The 24,541-nt window shown below is 30.9% G+C and overlaps 1 protein-coding gene across 2 annotated transcripts in view; it reads right to left on the bottom strand.

Annotated features, from left to right (window-relative positions):
• Positions 1-3,962: 3,962 nt before the first annotated feature.
• LOC127703772 (protocadherin Fat 4-like) overlaps positions 3,963-24,541 on the bottom strand; it is a 53,756-nt gene continuing 33,177 nt past the window's right edge. The window contains exons 17-27 of one of the 2 annotated variants that reach the window (XM_052207854.1): positions 22,758-22,935; positions 21,202-21,428; positions 19,207-19,401; positions 18,561-18,675; positions 18,179-18,306; positions 15,782-15,918; positions 14,099-14,278; positions 12,773-12,953; positions 10,912-10,946; positions 7,988-8,013; positions 5,898-6,071 (exon numbers count right to left, since the gene is read on the bottom strand). In XM_052207854.1, coding sequence (XP_052063814.1) covers positions 10,920-10,946; positions 12,773-12,953; positions 14,099-14,278; positions 15,782-15,918; positions 18,179-18,306; positions 18,561-18,675; positions 19,207-19,401; positions 21,202-21,428; positions 22,758-22,935 — 1,368 coding nt within the window. In that variant the 3' untranslated portion in view covers positions 5,898-6,071; positions 7,988-8,013; positions 10,912-10,919. Of the gene's footprint in view, positions 6,072-7,987; positions 8,014-10,911; positions 10,947-12,772; positions 12,954-14,098; positions 14,279-15,781; positions 15,919-18,178; positions 18,307-18,560; positions 18,676-19,206; positions 19,402-21,201; positions 21,429-22,757; positions 22,936-24,541 lie in introns of both variants that reach the window. The other variant, XM_052207853.1, reaches the window with a different exon arrangement.

The following is a 24,541-nucleotide window of genomic DNA, read 5'->3' on the forward strand; positions in this document are numbered from 1 at the left end:
ATAAAAACAAAAATAATCGGAACTTCATTATCTTAATCGGATTAAACAAAACAAAGTTTTTAACAATGAAGCAAGAATATGTTTCTGCAGATAAGAGCAGTATGCCGAATTCATGCAACGCATCCGTTATTACAAAAAATGCCTAGTGACGGTAACTGGTCCTCAACCAATATGCTGATTTTAGTCGATATTGGGGGTTCTGTGTAGGCCCTTTTTATTTGATTTTGGTGCCTTTTAAATGTTTATTCATTTTGCTTCCAAACTTTTGGTGTCCAGTGTACCCTCTAGGATTGTCACGAAGAACATGTCTAATTGTATACCTCATGGATTGTACCGTCTAGGAGTGTATAGAAGAACATGTCGAGTGTACCTTCTAGGATTGTCTAGAAAAACATGTCGTTTGTACCCTCTAGAATTTTATAGACGAACATATCGTGTGCACCCTCTAGGATTGTCTAGAAGAACATGTTGTGCGCAATGATACTGACGTCGTACGTTTATAATAATACCTTTTGTACAAACAATAACTGAATGTATGATTTTATATTTCTAAATCTAAACATATATTTGTGTATCCGAATTCTGATTTATGTAGTCTGTTATTAGCAATATAGTTAATGTCATATACATTTTAACTATAATGTGCAGTAAATTGTCCCTCAGGCAAAGTAGAACTAGGATGGATTTGGCTATTATTATTAGGTTCTTTTTTTTGACATATAACTCTTCCACTCTTCGGTTTTTATACATCTTTGGCTTTCAAATATTCGGCTTTAAGCGTTCCTGGTGAAGGCTTATACAAAAAAGCGCTTCGGACACATGAAATTCATAAAGTGTTGTTTAGATTTTTTTTAGAAATGTACTATGTGATGGTTATTATGACTCGCAATTAATTAGCTTACTCTTAAAATTCTAGTATTTTGCTTGAAATTTAGCGATATGAAAAATTATAGACTTTTCCTTAAAAATTATGCAGTTACTTTGTCATCATAGAATCTAATAAGTTTTAATATCTCGAAATTGTATACTTTTATATAGGTAATCTCTACTCGTTCTGTCATCTGTAACTATAATGTATCATATATAATTGATGCTCTTGTAGTAGCGCAGTTACTGGGTCTGAGTTTATTTAATAAAAAATAACATTTTTTTTTAAATTTCTATATAGACTATAAAAGGCAAACAATTACCGCTCCGAATGCGGTACCCATCAAGTAATACGGATAAATGGTATACTGAACAAAGGTAGATGCACTACGATAACAGTACAGCTACTTTGTCATCTACGATCACAGAAATATCAATACAAAATTGAAGAACCGATATATTCAACTGATTTTTATAGTTTGTTCTTTTGATGTAGCAGTAACACCACTGTCCCAGGTTAGGGGAGGGTTGGCGCCTTCATACAATCCCGCCACATTCTTTATGTGCCTGTCCTAAATCAGGGGCCTGTATTTCAGTGGTTGTCGTTGGTTCATGTCTGTCATATTTGTTTTTCGTAAATGGTTTTGTTATAAATTGGGCCGTTAGTTTTCTCAATTGAATTGTTCCATATTATTTTTTCATGCCGGGGCCTTTTATATATATTTTCATATAGGTTTTTTTTCATTGATGAAGGCCGTTCGGTTGCCTATAATTGCTTACATCCACTTCATACGAACTTAAGTGGATAATTGTCTCATTAGAAATCATATTTTTATATTCATATTTTTATTACTGGGAGTCTGCAGGATGGGGGTCCTTTATTTCTTTATACTTTAAAAGTTTGCCATCTTTTTCTCTATTCTTTATTATTTTGCTCTTTATTCTGAACTTTTTGAATGTAAACCCATCCAGAGCCTCATTACTTTTTTGAGAGATGTGGAATATAACAAAATAACGGATGAACCCAAACTGCGTAAATGTACCAAAAAGAAATAAAATCAATTCAAACTGGATAAAGTCAAAGTTTTTTCATAAGACATAATATGCACTGGTTATTATTGAAAAGTAATACTTTGATTTTATTATATTGTACAACTCTTTATTAATTTCTTCTACTTGTAATATTTTTGTTTTATCTTTCTTATACACAATCCGTGATAAATTTTGTGGGTTTGTGTATAATTATGCCTAGTCATCCGAGCAAGACCCATCATGAGCATATAACTCGTCTCGATTAAAAGCTGCCTGTCCGCATATCGAATAATAGTACAAGGAGGTATTAGTTTTGTTTTTCGAAATCACAGACACTTCATGAGTTTCGATACAAGTACCTTTAGAATGTGTTCATCATACACAAAGTTGTTTGTTTCATTGTTAATTGAACCATGAATTTGTTAAAAAGAAATATTTTCGAGTCATCCTTTGATTAACGCTCCAAAGATTTGACTTGCTACATGTATTTAGCTGTTGTTAACGACCTTGGGCGATTTTGGGCGTTGTATATTGTACAGACCCGGTTGTCACATTGTTGAAGACCGTTAACATTAGGGAGCTACCATTTGATTTTTATGGGGGGGGGGGGGGGGGGGGGGCTAGGATGAAAAATTTTGTCCTGTATTTTCTACTTTTAGTTGTAATCTCTGTCAGGCCTTTTTATTTTTTTCTCTATTCGGTCCTGCCTTTTATTAATAGTTTATCCTGACTTTTTTTACATAAATTGTCATCCTGCCTTTTTTTGGCCAAGTTGCTCATCCTGCCTTTTTTTTTTAACTCAAAACTCCTGTCCTGCCTTTTTTTTAAATTTCATCCTAGCCCGCCCACCATAAAAATCAAATAGTAACTCCCTTAGACACAATCTAGTTTTGCTGGTCGCAATTCAATTACTTTTGTCTTACACAACCCACAGTAAGAGAATGTATATTTCCAAGATAGGAATAATAGTAATGATGATCTCTATATGTTTGTATTGTTTTTGTATTTGCATTGTTTTTTTGGTTTTCTTTGTGTGTCGTTCTTGTCAAGTCTGTCCCACCCATGCACAAACAGGTAACAATGCTACAGTTAAAGCTAAGAATTGGTTGACAGTAGTCATGTTTCCAGTTGGAATCATTTTCCTTTTCCAGCATATGCTGCATAGGGATTTTCTGGAGATTCATGTTGAAAGTGGCGCCCTTAAATAAATGGTACAACGACTACATATTCTAAAGTCAAACCAAAAATATATATAGAATAAAAAAAGGTATGTGAAAAGAGGAGAGAAGTAACGAATGGGACAAACAAAAACCATAAATGGTGGAAAACAGACAACAGAAAAACAAAATAATAGACGAAAACCTAACAAATATACCATAAACATAGAACGGAAAACAAAAAATCGAAGAAGTCAACCAAAAACCGGGGTTGAACGCTGGTGCTCCAGAAGGGTATGCAGCTCCATATTAGTGGCACCATGTTAGTGGCACTCCAAGCAAATACAAGGTCGATGACAAATCGCATTCACAATCAAGGAAAACCGGACGGGATCAAGGCTGCGACAGGTAGAACATAAATAATAATTCCTAGTTGTGAAACCAGTGCTGATAAATGACAGGATCATAAATCTAATCATTATTAAAGTATATATGTCTTTCTTACGTCCATAGTTTAATCCATGGTTATGTAAGGTAAAATCCCAAGAATGATATTGCTCTATGCTCCTCATTGTTGAAGGGCGTACGGTGATCTATAATTGCTTAAATCTGCGTTATTTGGACTCGTATTTGTCTCATTGGATATCATACCACATCTTATTATTATATACTGTAAGGCAAATAAAAGTAATCTTCTCGATTTATGGCGCATCTTGTGTTTCATAAGGTCTGTGTTGTTGAAACTGAAACTTGTCCTTCTATGACAAATGAATGATATATTGCATTAAATATGAACCTTTCAATTGTATAAAATAGAAGTTCGATGTCTTTATGATGTTAGCTAAAACTAAGATGTCTGGGATCCTATAATATATCTCACCGAGTGAACGCAAATATTCTAATTCATTCTTGAATATCCATATTATTATTTTATTTTCAAGAAAGAACATAATATAATACTGAATTTAACTACAATTTCATTTCTACTATACACCCGCAATTAAATATGATGCTAAATTCTACATAAAATATATTAGTATACAATATCCGATAACCAATTTGATTCTAACAATCTGAAATCAGAGAAAAATGTGATAAAGTAGAACCAAAATTGGCATCATCTCAAACAATAATATCATTGTGCATTATATAAATCTGCAAAGTATGTACAATATACATATATATATATATATAATACTAACTCTAATTTACTGTGATGATGATGAATAAAAAAATACAATATGAAGAAGGAATGGAGGATGAAAACCACGCTTAAGGGATGTAGCTCTTTAGATCAATAATGCGTTTGTAGAAGTCAGTTTCATTATTGATGTTTTCTGCATTCTTGTGACCCCGAAGGTGTAACACCACTAATTCGGACCCGGCTAGAAAGCACATACCAGAAAGTAGTACATATTTAACACAAAATAGTTCCTACGCATGGGTGTTACTTTCAAAATATGTAGAACATTTAGGTAATTTTGGTATCAAATGAAAGATGAATGACAGGTGATCATTGTAAAACACTTTTAGATTTAAAATTTTGAATAAAAAACAAATTGCATGAAATTTTAAAATGAGGGTAAAGTTTGCCTGTTTGTCAGATCTGAAGTACCTGTTTTGGTACAGTTCCGGGAACCAGTTCTTTCTTATATGCCATTAAAGGTATGTTGATTTATTCAGTACAAGGCACCATAAAGTGTTGCTTTGAAATGCACTGATTGTCACTTTATTTGAACTTAAAACAAAAGAGCTGTGCCTGCTTGAAATTGAGGAATTTAACATAGAGAGCAATGGAGCCATGAATTAGTGGTGTACTTCCTATTACAGAGAATCTTTAAAAATTCAATTTTAGTAGTTGTACCTATTCCAATGAAAATTAGTCTTATTTGATGTCAGTTATCATGTTTAATCAACTTTTTTGGATGAACAATTCTGTTTATTGGAAATTTCAGCTCTTAAATTGACACAATAAGGTACTTTAGCCTTTTATGGTCATACAGCATGCATGCAGTTAAAACTTGACTCCAAGTTCTTATTTTTGCATTATTTGGGATTGAAATCATTAACACATGTATATTATGACTTGTTTATGGTAAAACAATAGCTTTTGGTCATATAATTCTATGATTTTCAAAGTTTTATTGGTTTTCTTATGGTAGCCATTTACAATTTAGGCAATTGGTATATACTCATTTATGAATTCAAAAATCTCACGGCACATGCAATTTTTAACCAGTTTAACAAGTTATCCAGCTGAGGGATACAGACTGTATATAAATTGATCTTCATAATCTATGTTGTACCACAGAAGTATGGTGTTTACCAAAAATGTCCCTTTACCAATTTGAAGAAAAAGGGGGGGACAATATTTTCAATTATGTCTTAGGTTTGGACTAATTTATTTTTTATTAAATGAACAACCTCTGATAAATATATGACTATTAGTAAGCACACTGCTTTCCTAGTAGAAATTAACCAATAGAATTATGACATTGAGAATAAAAAAATCATATTGGCCATTGGTAATATCCATATGCAGTTTCCTTTGCATAACCTATATGTTACTACTAGTCCAATTTGAGCTTAAAATCAGTAAAATAGTATTTGGAATAAAGCTTTATATGTTTTTTATTGCTTGAAATAGATAATAGAATGAAATAAAGTAATGATGAAGTCAATATTGCAAGTTTGGTTCTGTTATGAATTAAAATAATCTGTGTTACCAAAAAGCATAGAATATATCTTTAAACATGGTTTACACAAACGCATCGGTGATGGTCAAGAGTTATGTCCCTTATCCTGGTCTATCAGATAGTTTGATACGATAATTTAATCTCATTTTAGTTATTGGATAAGCAGTATCATGATGATGATCCATATGATGATGGTACTACGGGTGGTAGAACTTTAGTTGCTTTTGTTTCCCAATCATAAACAGGATAGTCTGGTTTAGGTTCATTTGACATTGCTTTTAAATCTGGTATAGGTTCATCGTAAGGTGACGTCTTGAAACTGATAAAAAAATTAAAAAAAATTTAATGCAAAATTTATGTACAAGTATGCAACAGAATAAAGATGGTAGCTGGTTATATAAATAAAATACAAAACAAACAGAAAAGAACTGACCAAGTTTAAAAGGTTTAATAACCAACACAATATGGCGATAGTACCTTTTTGCAACTTTTTTTAAAAAGATTTGAACCTTTTAAACTTGGTGGTTGTTCCCCTTACTAGTTCATTGTTTCTATAAATATGTATGCACGTGTAGTCTGAAAAAGATTTAGAAATTTGTGATTTTCAATTTCGACGTGAATACTCTTAAATGCTCGTTGATGTTAACTACAGTTAAACGAAACATGTGAAATCTTCCAAGAAACCCGTGTGTCGCCTGTAGTCTCCATTATAAATCAACAGGACAGGGGAAGATTAAGGATTGGAAAATCCTTACTTCTACTCATATAAAAAGTAAAAAAGCCGAAGAACAATTTGATGTCCTTATAAGGAGAAACTTTTTTCAAGGTGTCGCGGATTTACAATTTGTTATACAAAGTAAGGGTTAAATCAATGTTGGGGAGTTTGAAACCCCCAAAAATCACTAAAATCAACATGAGATTATCAGATGCACAACATCATTTCCTCTATAAGAGTCAGCCTTTTTTTGGTAAATTTGTTTGAATTCTGCCAAGTCCTTTTTAAATAGTTTCTCCCTATCAAAATGATATAAGCAGAAATGTCCAGGTGCATATCTTGGTAAAAGATATTCTGAAAACCAGTCGGATCATAAATTAAAATAACATATTCACCACTCAATGGCATGTTAAATATTGGGAGAATCAAAATCGTTTTTTATGCGTTTTAACAAAACGATATACGCACAAAAGTCTATATTTTGGAATAAAAAATTCCCCAAATCATTGTTAAAAATTATAATAATAGGTGCACAACTTTATTTCATGTAAAAGAACCTGTACATTTTGATTGAATTCTGTCAAGCCGGTTTAAAGGGGTTGCGTATTGACATAAAGTGTGAAACCGATGATGTAGAAGAAGATAAAGAAACAATGTTTCTTGGAAATGAAGATTTACTGTATGGAATAACGAACACCACTTCAAATATCTTATACACACTAACAGTAAGTCGCTTCAAAAGGGTTTAAATTAGTTTGTTGTAATCATATAAAGTTTAGCATCCTTTAATGATTTTTGAATTATAGAGTATCCTGTTAGACCCTTTGCAACTTCCAATTATTCGAAAAATTATCGAGCGCCACTGATGATTCTTACGAAAACGAAACGCGTGTCTGGCTTACCGAACTATAAGCCTGGTATCTTCGATAAGTTTATAAATATTCATCCTGCAATTACTATACAAATACAGGTTGACAGATAACATGAAACGATGAACGTTTGATGTGTTTGAGCTTTTGATTTTGTCATTTGATTAGGGACTTTCCGTTTTGAATTTTCGTCGGAATTAACTCGGTATTTTTGTTATTTTACTTTTTTTATAGTCTCCTGGTATCCCGCTTCTGTTGTAATGTGAACCACCGGTTATATTCAAATTACTGTTTACGTCAAAAAGTCAGCTCAATGTAGGGTTAAGGTTTATGTCATGTTGATTCTATGAAAACAAATTGAACGGTTGAGAAATGAAAAAAATGAAACTATAAGTTTGAGCGTAAATGTTAAATTGCAGGAGAAAAACAATATTCGTACATTGTAAGAAAATGCAAAATGTATTAGTACTCGCTACGAATCAGAAGAAAAGGTCGGATAGCCTCGTTTTTCTCTCTGTTTCTAAAGCTCGTACTAATATATTCGATATTTTCCTATTTACGAATATTGTATATATACATTGTATATGTCAATAAGATATTTGTTTTTCAATTACACTACCGAAAGAATGTAGTTATAATTAATGCACTGACCTTGCTCCTCCTGCTTGTGCATAAGGCTGAAAATGATATAGGAAAAAGGATTAATATATAAAGAACGGGTAACCAATGTAGCACTTATATAATTATAATCGTAATATTATCTAATACAATTGCGTAAATGTAAGATTTCTATATAGTGTCATAATGTAATCTTTCCAAAAAAAAAACCCGTTTTAAACTATTTTCAGGCACCAAAGCGTCAATTTTGCGAAGAGATTAGAAGTCAGAAGTATAAGACAGCAGAAATTCAAAATGAGTAAGGATGAAAGGGTACATCCTGAAACTTTGATATAACACATTAACGCTATAAAAACATATAGTTTGACAAGAGCGAATACGGTTATATGTACTGACCCAAAATTCCATAACAAAATACTGTAGTTTTTTATGAATCAAATTATTAGGTAAACATTTACGGAACAGATGTCTTCTTATGATTCTCTTTATTTGAGGGCCAAACTAACAAAATCAGCCGACTCGTGGTAATGATGTTTAATGGACTAGGTGCACATCATTTAAAATTAGTTGCACCAGAGGTGCAGGAACTTCTTACCCTTCTGAAGCACCCGAATTTGCCCCCGGTTTTAGGTTGTATTCATTTGTTAAATCTTTAGTTTGTTTTCCGTGTGATATTTTGGCATTTGTTTGTCTTTACGTCATTTTATTTCGCCAATGGTGTTTTTTCGACTTTGTATCCTTCGCCTCCTTAGTAGAGCACTTTAATATGCATTTAATACTACTGATGTTGGACTGGGATAAATTATATTATCGCTTTTAATTTGTATACGAAAGCTTTTTCAGCACGTCTAAATACATTTTTTACATGATAAAAGATGTTCAAAAGTAGAATAATACCAAATTATAAGATATCTAAGCTAATTTGATGTTTCAAACACCCATTTTATTGGAAACATGACCTCATCAATTAACATTTTTTTTATATTTTTGTATCTTCATTGAAATAGCAACGTCTGCATATAGCATTAACTATTAAGTACTAAAAAGCAAATTAACGCCATAGTCCGTGGTTCAACGTCATAAAAGGTTGTTTACAAGAAACTTTGTTGACAGCGAAAACATTAACTTTTAATTTCGAAGTTGAAAAGTGTATTTTTATTTTAGGAAGATGTCTTAAGTATCAATATTAAACCTGTTAAACGTCTGCACAAAAGCAATAACTATCAAGCTTGTAATTTCTAACACATGCAATGGAACGCACTGGTCAGTGGCTTTATGAAGCAACATTATCATAAGGTGTTTTTAATAAACGTTTTTGACAGAGTAAAATATTATTTCTAGTTTTGAAACTGAATATTATACTTTTAGCAAACTATCTGAAGTATCAAAATTAAAATTGTTTTTCAAGTCTGCAAAAAGCAATAACTATGTGGCTTTTAATGACTTTTTAATGCAATATTATAATTTATTTACATGTTTGAGTGAGTAATATCATAATCGACTTTCATAACGGTAGAAAAAAAGTAATTTCGAAAGTTTTAATCGTATTATAATATTGACCTAGCTTGTAGCTAACATCAATTTTTTTATATCATTATACGCCGTTTACGTGACTTATTATGGTATACTGTTGTCCGTCCGTCTGTCCGTCCGTCCGTCGTTAACATGTCGGACAATAACTCCAAAATTCTTTAACCAATTTGCATGAAACTTTGGTGAATTGTTTATATTAATTGACATGAGCTCCCTTTCGATTTTTATAAATTTTGGATTTTACTTTTCCGAGTTATGGGGTTTTATTCATTAAAAAAGGGAGATTTTCCAGTTTTCGGACAGTTACTCGAAAATGCTTTTATCAGTTTTCATGAAACTTTGGTGAATTGTTCCAGGCACGTATATATTGACCTTAATAGCAAGTTATATATACTGTTCCCAGATTGTTCATATCTATTGACGTGAGATCCCTTTCGATTTTTATAAATTTTAGATTTTACATTTCTGAGTTATGGGGTTTTATTCATTAAATAAGGGGGATTTTCCAGTTTTCGGACAATAAATCAAAAGTTCTTTGAGCAGTTTTCGTGAAACTTTGGTGACTGGTTTATATCTATCAAAATAACCTCCCTTTAGTTTTTTTTTATAAATTTCTGATATGACATTGAAGAGTTATGGAACTTTATTCTTTGAAAAAGCGACGGACGTATCATGCGCTCATGGCGCAACTCTTTATTTTCATTTTGGAATGGAAAAAATTGAACTGTATCATGTTAATACACCACATCCCTCTGACGAAGCAACAGCCAAATAATAAATCAACTTAGGGATTTTCTGTAACTAATATACACTATAAGAAACAGTGAGAACTTTACAAAAGAAAACTAATGCAAGGTATAAAAGCAGGAAATACACTTATTTTACATTCATTTTAAATCTGCTTTAAATCATGAATACTTCATGTACAGGCTTGAAGCACGATACCGTTAGCAAAATGTCTATAATGCTTTTTCCGAAGAATTCAAGTTGTTTTAAAAATCATTGAACTTATTTGATATTGTATTCTTGCTTTCACTAGAATACCATTCAAACGCAATCCTCGTATAGCCCTTTCCCTTAACTGCTTCATGTAAAAAAATTACTGTTTTTGTAGCAAAGAAAATAAGTTGATAAAGAATTAAATCATAAGGTAAGATGCATGATGTAAGATATGAGTCTTGGGAAAAGGCTATACAAAATAAACTTAATGTCACACCATCTTATTACTGAGCAATTCTTAACTTGCAACTTTGTTTTGGATAAAACGGTTAAAAGTTGGTTAAAGTATTCCAATTTACAATTTCAAACTTATTTTTAGAAGGACAAAATCGGTTAACTTTGTCATTTATAAGTGCAGTAAAACAAAATTTGAATAAATTTCGAAACTTAATTTGTGTGACATGAAATTTAGATACCATACTTACTCAAAATTTTAGATATCCTTTGTATTTTCACTAATCTAAAATCAAATTAGGTATCCATGACAACGCAATGAGTTAATAAATCTTTGATAAGTCATAACTCAACAGGCTTAATAACAAAACAGAATGCTGGATATTTTCATAACTTCCAAAAAATCTGAACCACTTAAAAGAAAAGGTTTACACACTTTGTTTTGAATGTGAATAATCTGTAAATGTTATTCCAAAATTGATACAAAGCTTAAATCTTAATCTTTGAGTTTTAAGATGAAATTATTACTGAAGTGACCTTATATGTTTCATTGGAAAATCATGACAGACAGGATTTCTATCAGATGTTTGAAAGAACTGAAATTGAAATCTCATCAACATCAACGAGATAAAGAAGAAAAAATAATTTTACCTAGTTCTGAAAACGATTTGGAACGAGGTCGCATATACATGCTTCTGACATTTCCCTAATGAACCAAAGCTTTTTTATGTTAAATAACAACACTTAGCCTAGTGAAACAATTAATTTTATAAGGGTCAGATTGAACTTACACGGCGTTTTTAATATGCATACTTAAATGTTAACAAAATTCATTAAAAGTTCCCGAAACTTATAATATGATAGGGTTCTCTTTTGTATCAATAACATACGATACAAGTACTGTCTTAACAATAACAACAATGCATGTTTACCAGTATACATATATTTGTATTGCACCGAGAGATCACATTACATATATAACAGCAGTGCATAAGTGTTTACCTTCAACTTATACATCAGGCTAATGAAAGTATAGATTTGAAGAATTTGACAAAATTCATAATGAATTTCTTTTTAAGTTTTTAACCCAACATGAAAAAAAATTATGTTTAAGTTTGATTACTATGACAACATTTTCTACAACATTTTAGTGCCTGTAGTGTAAATTCTAAAAATTCTAAAATTTTAAAACCTTAATATCAAGAACTAATCAAAATAGAATCGACTTCGACTTCGACTTTATGACAAGTTTCCTAGGTCTTTAAATAAATATTTTAAACAACTTTCCAATTAAAAATAATTATATCTTTTAGAAATATATTTTTTTACAAATGATACTTTAGAAAACTTTTCTTGCAATTTGAAAAGTCAACTAAGAAAGTGTGGAGTTGCCTCCCATTGTTATCATTTGAATATTTTCCAGTTTTTACTAAATTTAAGCTCTAACTGTTATATTTAATAGTTGTGATTATTCTGATGGTTTCACAATTATGTACATTTAGTTCTCAGCATTGTTCTATGGAACTACTCGCTCTTCTTATAAAGATTTTAACAAAACTTTTATCTACTATACATTTGTTGTTTTTATTTTTTATCTTTTTCTTGTTGTTATCAAACGTGAAATCTTCAACTAAATGCACACACTCCAACAAACACTCGTAAAGATAAAGTGATCTTGACTATGTGACATTTTGAAATAAATAACATGAAAATATACATCGCCTTTCTTATTTTGCATGAAAAATTATACGAATAAAACAATCATTTGGTGTGGCCTTCTCTTTAAAAAAAAAAGCTTCCAGTTTTTCAAATACTAAAGTGTATCATTTCATCATTTAATTTAATTTAAATATTTTTGATTTTTTGCATTATGTGTCGCCTCTTTTTCTTTTTTAAATGCGTGTTAAAGAAAACGTAGTGATGAAAATGATAAAGTCTGTAACTATATTTTAGACACTTATTACATGTTTTGTAAAAATCCATAGCTGAAAGTTCATACATCGGTGTATGTTTTTGTTTGTTATATATTACTAAAGCTTAGCAATAACCTTTTTTTACATCAGACCACTATTTACCCCCTGGCAGTTGAAATAATAAAAAAGGTTAACTTACTTTTTGATAAGGATCTTGTTCTGTAAAGTCGATATCTTTTCTTGGAGGTTCAAAAGCTTGATTTGATTGAGAATATTCTACTGTTTTTCTTTTTTCAAGTTCGTCATATTCCATATTATCAAAATATGTCTGCTTGTTTCTTTCTGCCGGTGTACTTATTACAGGAGAAGATGTTCGCCATCTGTAAATTTAAATTCAAATAAATGAACACCAAATCCTGACAAACGTAAATACAAAATTAATCGAATAGGTATATATACCCTAAAAAGTTAAATGAGACAAGTTTATTATGCATTGAACGATAAAAAATCTCATTCAGATAACCACGGAATCGTCGCTACTAAGTCTCAACAAGAGACTCTTTGTTGCTTATGAATAAGATTTTATTTCGGTTATGAGTAACTCAGCATGTATTATAAATTATCAGACACCAGCTCTGAAAATCAAGTTGGTTTTAAATCATTGTGTTTTTATTACTTTCTTTTTACTTTTCTGAAAACTCAAGTTGCTTTAAATGTAATTTCGTTTTTTAGGAGGGGAGGGTTTCTGACATGAATATACATGTACTAGTTTCTTGCACACCCCCTTAACATGCTTTTGGTGGAGGTATGCTATGTTCACTATTCGGAACCATTGAAATCAAAATGAAAAAAGTTTTATTATTTTATCAAATATAAAACTTCGGATGTTAGATGTAAAAATTTCTATCATTCAATTTTGTCTATCATTTTTGCTATAGGACTTCAAACTTCTTGTTACATGTAAAACTGAACAAAACCTGGAAAAATAACCGATAGAGTGACATATTAATTGGTATTTATATATAAGTTTTCAGGCAATTCTTGTAATTTTAGATTTTTGTAATTGAAAATTCACTTCAATCTATTCGACTTTCCCAAAACGACATTTTGCTACAAGATGTCTTGTGCAAAGATGTTAATATTGGTAAACTATACTTTTGCGTCAGGCTGTGGCTGATATTAAATGTTGCTTTAGCATGTTGTGTAAAATAACCATTTAAGATTAAAATAAAATTTATCAATGACGATAGTGACGCCACAATTGATATTTCTATACTAAATTATTCAAATAGTATCCTGCTTTATATACATGTATCAGTATTCATTAATAACACTATTGTATTTTTTTAATGATGAATTTTACTATTTGCCAAGTTCAAAGGGCAAAATAATTCCTTATCTCTTATCATACTCCTCATTAGTTAATCCATCAATAATATGTGTAAAGTAAATTCTAATAATTTTTAGAGTTTTGAAATTGAAAATTCACTTGTACTTCTCAAAGTATTGGAGACGAAAAACTTACTTGTACACAAAAAAGAATGATAGTACAATGAATACACAAAGAAGCCCAACAAGTACATAAACAGCAATGGTCCAAGTTGCCCGTTCGTCTTCCAATTCTTGCGTTTCTTTAGAATGTTCTGCACCTTGTATACAAACTCCGGGATTCTGACCAGTAACTTGTAATGTTACTGTGGTTGTACTGAATAAGAGTGAAACTCGAGTTTATTTTTTGGTTAATATATATAACGACATAAATAATGACAGAGCATGTCAAACTCTCATTCTTCCTAAGTTTTTCACATCTCATTTTGAAAGAGCGTATGCAAACGGCAATTATTTCTATAGAGGAATTACGAAAGGGTAACTGTTTACGCGCACCTTAGTTGAACCCAAACTTTGCGAAGTTTTCGGTTGATTAATCTATATTTCTTTAATGATAAAGAAAAAAAATGATTTAGTAACATTCATTATTTGATAAAATTAAATTGTATTATATGTTTAAAACTAAATATTATTTTGTGAAGGTATCGTGAACAATTCCGTATAACTTACAAACTACTAACCTCACGACCAATTGGAAAATCAGAGCATATTAAGAAAATCGATCATTCTCTAACTTATGTTTTCCTTAAGGATAGAACAAATAAATTTTATGATAGATAATGTAAAGAAATTTGGTGAAACAAAAGATATTCTTAAGATTATTGGAAGTGATTTGGTTTACCGATACGATGTTATTGTGTTAAAACTCTCTAGAGACAAGTTTTCGCGCAAAAATCCTTAGATACAAGAATAGCCGTCAGATTTGTTAATTTTATCAATCGTGTTTCATTACCAATCGTGGCATTTTGACTGAGTGTGGCATACACAGGAGAATCTTATCCTGTCGACAAAACCGCTCTAACTGTTGTATGAGTTCAAACGATTTTTACCTTGATTTATATCTTCATATTGGATTTCGGAGATTTGTACATAAATAAACTACTGATGTCTCTAACTTTTCGACGCATACGCACACGTAGATCAATCTGTTATACATTCATAATGATTACGATACGATACTCGTGACTGTTAACACTAAAAAAAAATTGACATGCTACTTTTCAAGGTGCAAAATTTTGTTTTGCATTTATATATGTCGTAGTTTTATTTGTCAACTGATTATTGCAACGTTTCATAGTTCTGCGAAATACAAAAACAAAATATATTTTTTACAAGCCCTTATATTTCCACATCTATTTCAGAAAAAAATTGTTAAAACGATCTACTTTATCGGTAAATTACGGCGGCAGTAGTTTATTGATATACAAATCTTGTGCATCGATTAGAAAGATGAAAATCAAGTTAATAAATAAAAACTGAGGGCATTGCATGAACCCCAAAAGGGAGCGAAACCGGGTGCTTGGACAGCGTAAGCGTCTATTGTTATGAATACATCACCCGCCATCGAATTCACACTTCACAATCTGGAATAGGACACAATCGGAAAAATCTACATGAGTTCTTGAAATTCTTGAAAACAGGTTTTAGTTTAAAAACATCTACAATATTTTATATAAATTATTCGGGAATATATGTGTGTACCCTAAATTATTCTAAAAATTTTCCGATTAAAGATAATGATTACTCGTGCCTAAAAAATAGTTCAAAGTAGAAAAGAACCGTCCGACCAAACAAACTAACAACAACTTCTGAAACTTACCTGCTTTTTGGAACAATACCATTGTCTTGAGCTTTTATTGTCAAGTAAAGTTTAACTTTATCAGTGTCCCCTATTGAAGAATCCAACTGGTATGCTAATGATATCACACCGTCTTTATTATTAACTGTGAAAAACTCCTACAAAAATCAAATGAACATATGCTATTTTACGTTACCAAAGGTTGTTTCTATCGATATCCTCATTGATTATATTACATACAAATAAATGGGTCGAGTTTTTGTCTGAATGAATCAAAAGATTAGTTTTAACAAGATAGAAGGATATGGTGTTTAATGAAAAAAGATAAATACAATTGAAAACATTTTTGTATATATATAAAGGACTGTTGTTGATTTCTAATAGTACAGTATGATGACTTCATTTATATGTTAATTAATTTTGGTAACTTATGCATGTCATTAAAAAGATACAGTTGATTCTGAATTAATTGTGTAAACAAATATGTAATGTCCACTTAAGGAATGACTGTAATATGTAGAAATAACATCAAAAATGTGGTGCACACTGAATAACCCGCGTAGCGGATTCTTTTAAGTGTGCACCACATTTTTGAGGTTATTTCGAATCGACAGAAAAAATATTACAGTCATTCCTTATAATTTAATTCTAAATTTCATTTTTAAGTAGTAAATCATAAAAAAACGTTGATGAAGTCACGGTCACATGACAAAAAACTTTCAGCCAATCAGAAGACGTGTTACATCCAAAATTAAATTATATACCAACATTTTAAAATTATAACTAAACATAAAGCAGTAGTTGCATCAACTATATATGTACAGTGTGATATGAAAGACCACGACAAAACTGAAAAAACCTGGAAAAATAACCGATAGAGTGACATACTCAGTGATATTTATATATAAGTTTTCATGCAATTCTTGTAATTGAAAATTTTTGTAATTGAAAATTCACTTCAATCTATCCAACTTTCCCAAAACGATATGATATGAAAGACCACGACGTATTTATGTTTTTTTTATATAACTATCAAAATCTCTACCAAGTTTCGATCACATTTCGATAAATAATCCATTATATTTTAATTGAGATTAACTAAATGTTCATTAATACTATCAAGCAATGTTTCAATGCCTTATCCATGACTAATTAAATTATCTTTTAAGAAGTCCAATGTTGTTAAATATAACATCATTAATACATGTGATAAACTGTTAATCTTTCCTTTTTCTATGCAATTTATCTTAAGGTAGATTAACTGTATATCGTCATCTTAAACTGTAAAATAGTAGTCCCTATAGATCTAGTTATTTGCTTAAATCTGCAAATTTTGAGACAGATTGGCAATTTAATGGGTTAGACTGTTTATTGCAATAAAGAAAAATAAGTGATTTATTTTTTTTTTTAGACTGATTTATCAAATACCAAATATTTGTGTTGGTTTAATCAAATTATCAACATAGTCATTTAAGAAGAAATAACTCATATAGTAAATTTCTTATAAAGGAATGATAGAAAAATATTCAATTTTTACTTATAGCAAGAAAACCAGGTTGGTGACATAATTTTTCTTTTCATTTTATGAGAGCATATTTTAAAACTTATCTTCTCATATTTTATTTTAATATTTTATCTCATAGATTTCTTTCTATTCACAAATAAGCGTTTTTTCATGAACAATCTATACAAATTTGGGCAATTTCGACTTGTAGCTTGAAAAATGGCACGGTGACTCATACTTTTTATATTTTGCAAAAAAGCATTGGAAAATTAACATTCTGGCAAAGGATAGTTTATATAGGAAATATATACCAATGATCCACCTTAATAAAAGAATGAAGTTGCATTTCTTTGCATTACCATCATTATGCTTATACTATACAAATAATGTATAATTATAATGCAATTATTTTGTATCAATTGTTCTGATTGGATGTCAATCAGCGTAAAATGCTCTATCTACCTGTCTGTAACTGAGGGTAGCCGACATTTTGAATTCCGGAATGTATGGACATGTAATTTCTCCAATAATTAGCAAAAAAACTCACACTTTGCACCTAGAAATCTCCTTTTGATAAAATCTGATTCGAACAAGAATTTCAAGCCAAAAAACGCCCGGTGTTTACGTTTGACACCGGAAGCATACATATGACGTCACCTAGTTTATGTGCCAAAGAAGATAACATCATTTCATTTAAATGAAAATTTAACACCAAAATAATGACTAAAATTGAATGATTTGTTTAGTTTGAATTATATTATTGATAATTTTGTTGTATTTGAAGCATGCATCGCCAGATGAACTCAATTTGCGACAGTAAAACTACAAATGAACGTCCGCAAAGCTTCAAATACAATACAGTTATCTCTTAAACGCAAGTCAGACTGTACCAATTACTCAAATAAAATAATTACTCTTTTGCTATTCTCTATAATGGAGTATGTAACGTTGCCACTTCTTCCTGTATCAGCATCGGTTGCATTGACTTTAGTTATTGGGGAACCAGCTGCTAAGTTCCAAGTAATTGCAGTTTCATATGGAGCTACACAATAGAAACATTAATATTGATAAAATGTAGTAATTTTGCAATAGACTAGTGCTTCGATAAAAAAATACTGATTTTGTGAAAAGTAACAGTAAAATATACATTTTGAAGATGCAGTTTTGTATTAAAAAAAACTTGTATTGCATGCATGTTTTGCATTCCAATCAGAAAAAAACATCATAAAAATTGGGGTTTGTTTTCATAATAAAAATGTATTTTCCACAAATGTAAAAAAAAGGAAATTTGCTTACTATTTTGAAATACAGGTGCATGCTTGTTGTTGGAATCAAATTCCACTTTTATTTTGATTCCGACACGGCTTGGTGATTTAGTAGGATCTTTCCCATCTACCGCAAAAACCTTGCCCTGGAAATTTGAATAAACAAAGGAATCATGTGAAAATGCTAATCTTTCCAACATAATGTTCTTTTAATTATTTTCACATAACAAGTTGAAACAAACCGCATACACACACAAACCATTTTTTTTAATTGTATTTAAAATCACTGTGTTGGGAAAAAGCTGAGACAGGCTAATTACATGATGCTCTAAATTTTGTATGTGTGTTAATTTTTTCAAAATGTAAATTACAACTCATTTACACACTCTTAGATTTAAAACCGTTATTTAAAGTCTGAAAATAAAACCCAACACAGTTAGAATTAGATTTTTATGCTGAAAAATTTTTGTCCTTAAACGGGATAAAAATATAAATATATATGTTTGGTATATTTTAATTTACATGTCTATGCGAATTACAAAGAATTCTAAATAACCAGAATGCACATTTTAAATATCTATTACAATTTACATTTTCTGCTTTTCCTTTTTTTATAATACTTATACAATATGTCAACCCTACTAGAAGAGGCGATGTACATCTTTATATAAACAAACCTCTATTTCACCTTTTTGGCCACTACGTAAGGTTAAGTTTCCTGATGTAGTTATTTTCCCTGTCCTATTCCCTATGGTAACCACAGTTTCATTAAAGCCCCCATTGTTACTTATGCTGATGTTATAAAGTGTTTGAGGATCTTCGTCAATATCGTATGCAGTCACTGTTCCTATGGTAGTACCTTCAGGTGCATTCTATGAGATATAATCAATGTTATAAAGGTTAAGACATAAGGAAATGCTAATACTTCAAATTTTGTATTTTCCAGTTATTCATCTCACATACGATTTTCAACTTAAGGGTGTAAAAGTGTGATAAAATCAGTCACACTGCAAATGTGCATGATAAGACAGACTGAAAAATGTTTGACCAACAACGTTTAACCTACGAAATATTCTATAAAATTCTATCTTTAATGTTATAAGACTTTGTTTTGCTTAATCTTAAGGGCATACGATACTGTTTTGATCCCAAGGTGATTTTTTGACGAAACTTTGCATACAATCTTTTTTTCCCCCTAGTGAATTCATTTATATGTTAAAAAAGTATACCTTCATGTGCTACTTCTAGAGATAAATGTGGTCGAAATTTTAGAAATTTAGTCAAAGTTTAGGTTTCTTGGACAATTCTATCCCTTGGAAAGACATACCTAACTTTTTTGTTTCAAAAGATAAACACAAACGGATTTTTGTTAAAAAAAAACAACATTTGGAACATCTTCTTTACAGAAGTATACTCTTAATTTGTGTAAAAATTCTTTGGGAATAATAATTTATTTTGATTAAATGTTCATTGTTTTAGAAAAAAAACGTCACTTTTTGCGGCATATTTATCCAATATAAAAAAATCAGAGGTGATTTGTTCATATAAAATGGTATAGATAATACATAATCAAGTCAAATGTCATTTTAAAAGAGAGGGGTCCATGAACTCATTTTCAAGCTATTGATTCAAATCAGGCGAAAAATGCATCTTTTAACAATATTTCACAGTTTGACGTCGTGAAAAGTAACATTTTTGTTAGCAACGTCATTCCCCCTCCCTGTGACTGTATCGTATGCCCTTGAATTTTCTGTGTCATTTTGTGGTTGTCTGTCTGTAGATCTGATGTGAACAAAATAAAGTATTCTAGTACTCGCAACCATAAAGTAGAATGTCATTGGTAAGTAAGCCCGATTTCAGGCAACCTATATTTAGGTTCATATATTATATAAACCGAAGGAAAATGTTAAGAAGAGACTCTCGTAGAATACATTTGACATTGTTCTACGAGACATACATATAACGCATTACTTTCATGCATACACGAACATAATGATGTATACTTTTTTGAACTATTTCTATCCTATGTGAATATTAAATGTATGCAAGTTTAATCATGTAGGCAGTCCTTCTTTTGTAGTGAAATAACATAACGTTGACAGTGACATTTTAAAAGTTCACAAAAGGATGTTAAATTAGACAAAAGTAGTTTACCGATGTTCAAACCCAATTAATTAATTTAGGAAGATACTAATCAAGGTAACAAATAAAAACTGAGAGAATCGCATGAACTCTAAAAGGAGCCAGACCTGGTGCGTCGAAAGGATAGGTGTTTCGTGCATCGCCTGCAATTCGAATCCACACTCAGTCAAAATGGTGAAATTACATATCTTAGAATGTGCACACATGTCGCTAGTGAGATGAAACACAGAAAATTTGTATCTGTCAACTAATTCGTGATTGTGATTGAAAAACTTATGTAGTGTAGATTTCAGTCGTTCTTCCTCATAACTCTAACTCTATATGGGCAATTGTTTGTACGAAGCACACCCCTGCTGATGTGGTATAGTGTGAACATGCACGAGCATTGTAAAACTTTTTGTATTTTAACTATATCATCCCGATGATCAGTCATGTGTCATATTGAATATTTCGAGCAAAAATGACAAAAATTATGCATATAATGAAAACTATTAGTTTTGATATTTTGTATTTTCTTTATTACGAATTACCTGAGGTATTTTAAAGGAATAATCATCTTTGAATGTTGGACTGTGATCATTAATATCGAGTATATTTATTGTAAATGGCATTGTCTTGGAATTCTTTGGCGGCAAACCTTTGTCAGTTGCTATAACTCCAATGGTCACTTTTCCGTAAGGTTCGCTTTCCCGATCGAGAGCATAATTACTATTCTTAAATTTGATAGTTCCTGTATTGCTTTCTATAATGATGTCCTCTGAAATACATATAATAAATGCTATGATAGATTCAGGTAAACGGTTAAGGACAATCATGCATAACTGAGAGAATTCCCTGGGCACAACTAGATATTAAATATATGTAAATGAAGAGTAAATATCATGTGGAAATTAATAACTGATAATCATGGCGGTATATTGCAGCAGGTCAAGTTTAGAACAAAGGGGATAAATCATATTCAACTGAAATTAAATGATGAATTCCGAAATTCTTTAATTCAGAGAATTACGGAACGTCCATACTTTTTTCACTCGATATTTATGCGGAATTTACAGTACCAATCACACAAATTTGAAGAAAAAAACACTCTTATTTATTCTAATTTTAATGTGCCCACACCAAAAAATGTATGTTTTTCAACTACAGTGTACACTATCATGACATGAGGTTATCCGTTAGAAAAAACGAGGACAGCAATTTGTGCTGAAAGCTGCATTCTTACGTAATGAACAATGATTAAATTGCGATGTACGTAATGTTTCCTGAGCAAAGTTAAGACAAAAAATAAGTGAAAAAGCAAAATATCTAAATTATAGACCAGCAAAAATTCAGATGCTGGAAATCCTATAACTACAAACGTTCTTTAAAACCTAAAACGTTTATAGTACTTCAGGCAATGACTTAATAAATAATTATAAAATGATTGATTTTTTTATTGATTGTTAGTATTTAACGCCAATTTCAGCACACTTGGGCTATGCATTATGGTATGACGGTATGCCTTAAATAATAAATTTAAAACGTGAATATTAACATAGGATAAACTAATACCTACCAAGCACAACTTGAGTATCTCTTTTGCATGTGTGTGAATTATATATTATCGATGGTTTTTCAAACGAGAGGGTGTTCCTCAGCAACAATTTCATCCAAGGGCGATAGCCCTGAGATGAGCTGTGGCCGAGAACATCCTCGAGTTTGAAAGACCATTGATAAATTTTTTATCGCTATTTTGCCTATGACGTCGTTGATGTTTACATTGACAATGTCACGTGCGCCTTTAGTTTCTGACGATATTTTTTTTATTTCTCAAGCAAGCAGCATGATATGAAACATTATCATAAAAATAGTTCAAAGGAAAAATACACAAAATAGCGATAATACGCCTTATAAGCATAAAAAATCTCAGCTATATATTAATTGAATTTGAATGCTTCTTTTTTTCAATGACTTCTTTTTATGTTTATAAATGATTTAATTATTTAATCCTGTATGATATTTCATTAAAATGTTTAACTGGAACCTTTAATGGGTGAAAAGGTGAAGGAAAAGGGGAGCAAATGCATAAAGCTGAAATTAAACCTACCTCGTTTAGTGTCGAGTAAATATGTACAATCACATTTAATAATTTGATCACCGCTTCTATCATATGCTTCTACTATACCTAGGTTGCCATTTGGTTTTGGAGCATGCTCTGTGACGTTAACTGTTTCTGATTGTGCAAAATAAGGCCGTGGATTTTCATCAAGTATGTGGATTGAAACCTAAATCAATGTATAATTTTGATACAATATTAATGTTGTTGACATATTGTTAAACAAAAAACCAAAGATTTCTGGATCTTATTTGAATTTAAAGATTGAGGACAAACCAAATATAAACTAATAAAACTCTAACATCATACTTTTTGTACCTCTAAAATCATTTCATTGACAATAACTAACAAATTTAAGCAAAACAGCGGTTGAATAAATATCTTATATTTGAACAATAATCTACAGTCATATCAAGATTGATGTTGCATGGATTCTTCTCTAACATAAACAAACATGTTTCTTTGTGGTTTTTTTTTAATTTAAAGAAATAAGCTATATGATGAAAAACAGAATGCAGTGTCTTTGCTATTACTGATAAAATTTTTGCGAAGAAGCAGAACATACCAACATCAATACAATGTTCATCACTGGCTTCACCGGTTATAGCATGCAAATATTCAAAACTAATATGACATATCTTAATCTTTATACTAAAGATAATATGTGCTTTGTTCTTGTACCTTCGTTGTCATACAAACAGTCTTAAACATCATAATGATTAAAAATCACAGAGAGCAACTCAACCCAACATAAACATGATTAAACTTCATTTGCCTATAACTTTATTGACAGACTGGTGTCAAGGTTTGAAATTCTACATGTGAATTAGGTGGGTCTATTGTGCATTTCATTTTAATATTGCTAATCAAAAATAACATTGTATCTATGATTCATACACTGTGATGTTGACAAAGCATATCTGTTTTTCAGAACTTACATATTCGGATGTCTAAGTCATAATTTCATGTCTTATATTTTGTTATTCAGGTAGTTCCAATTTGAAAAAAAGGGCGCACCTATTCAATATCACTATAAAGTGATCACTGTGTAAAGTAAAGTATTTTGTGAAAACATTGCATGAAATATTCCTTCAAGCTGTGAACGTTGGCAAGTTATGACATAGACCTTGGTGAATGGAGATCACTTTTTGAATAACTTATGGCATTGAAATATTTATTTCATCAATGCTTTTAACACATTCAAGTGAAATAGAATTTAAGGAGGTACAGAACACATAGGGGGTTAACTCTTTAAAAATCAGCTGAATGTTTTACGTTTTACTTTACGTTCCGCTATATAGATTATGTTCTCTCACTAAATAATACAAAATTTGGTGACTATGTTGAACGAATCTATCCCATCGAACTAGAGATAAAGGATACTACAGATATAATTAAGTCTGCCTTATATCTTGACTTACATCTAGAAATTGACAATGAGGGTCGGTTGAAAACAAAACTTTACGACAAAAGAGATGATTTCACCTTTCCAAATGTGAACTTTCCATTTCTATGTAGCAACATTCCAGCAGCGCCTGCATACGGAGTATATATCTCCCAATTGATACGATATTCCCGGGCTTGTATTTCCTATCATGATTTCCTTGATAGAGGATTGCTGCTCACAAGGAAGCCATTAAACCAAGAGTTCCAAATTGTGAAGTTGAAATCATCCCATCGTAAATTTTACGGACGCCATCACGAGTTGGTTGACCGTTATGGAATAAACGTTTCATAGATGATATCGGATATGTTCCTTATGTCGTAACTACAAT

Source organism: Mytilus californianus, unplaced genomic scaffold (assembly GCF_021869535.1).
Source record: "Mytilus californianus isolate M0D057914Y unplaced genomic scaffold, xbMytCali1.0.p SCAF_50, whole genome shotgun sequence".
Taxonomy (NCBI): domain Eukaryota; kingdom Metazoa; phylum Mollusca; class Bivalvia; order Mytilida; family Mytilidae; genus Mytilus; species Mytilus californianus.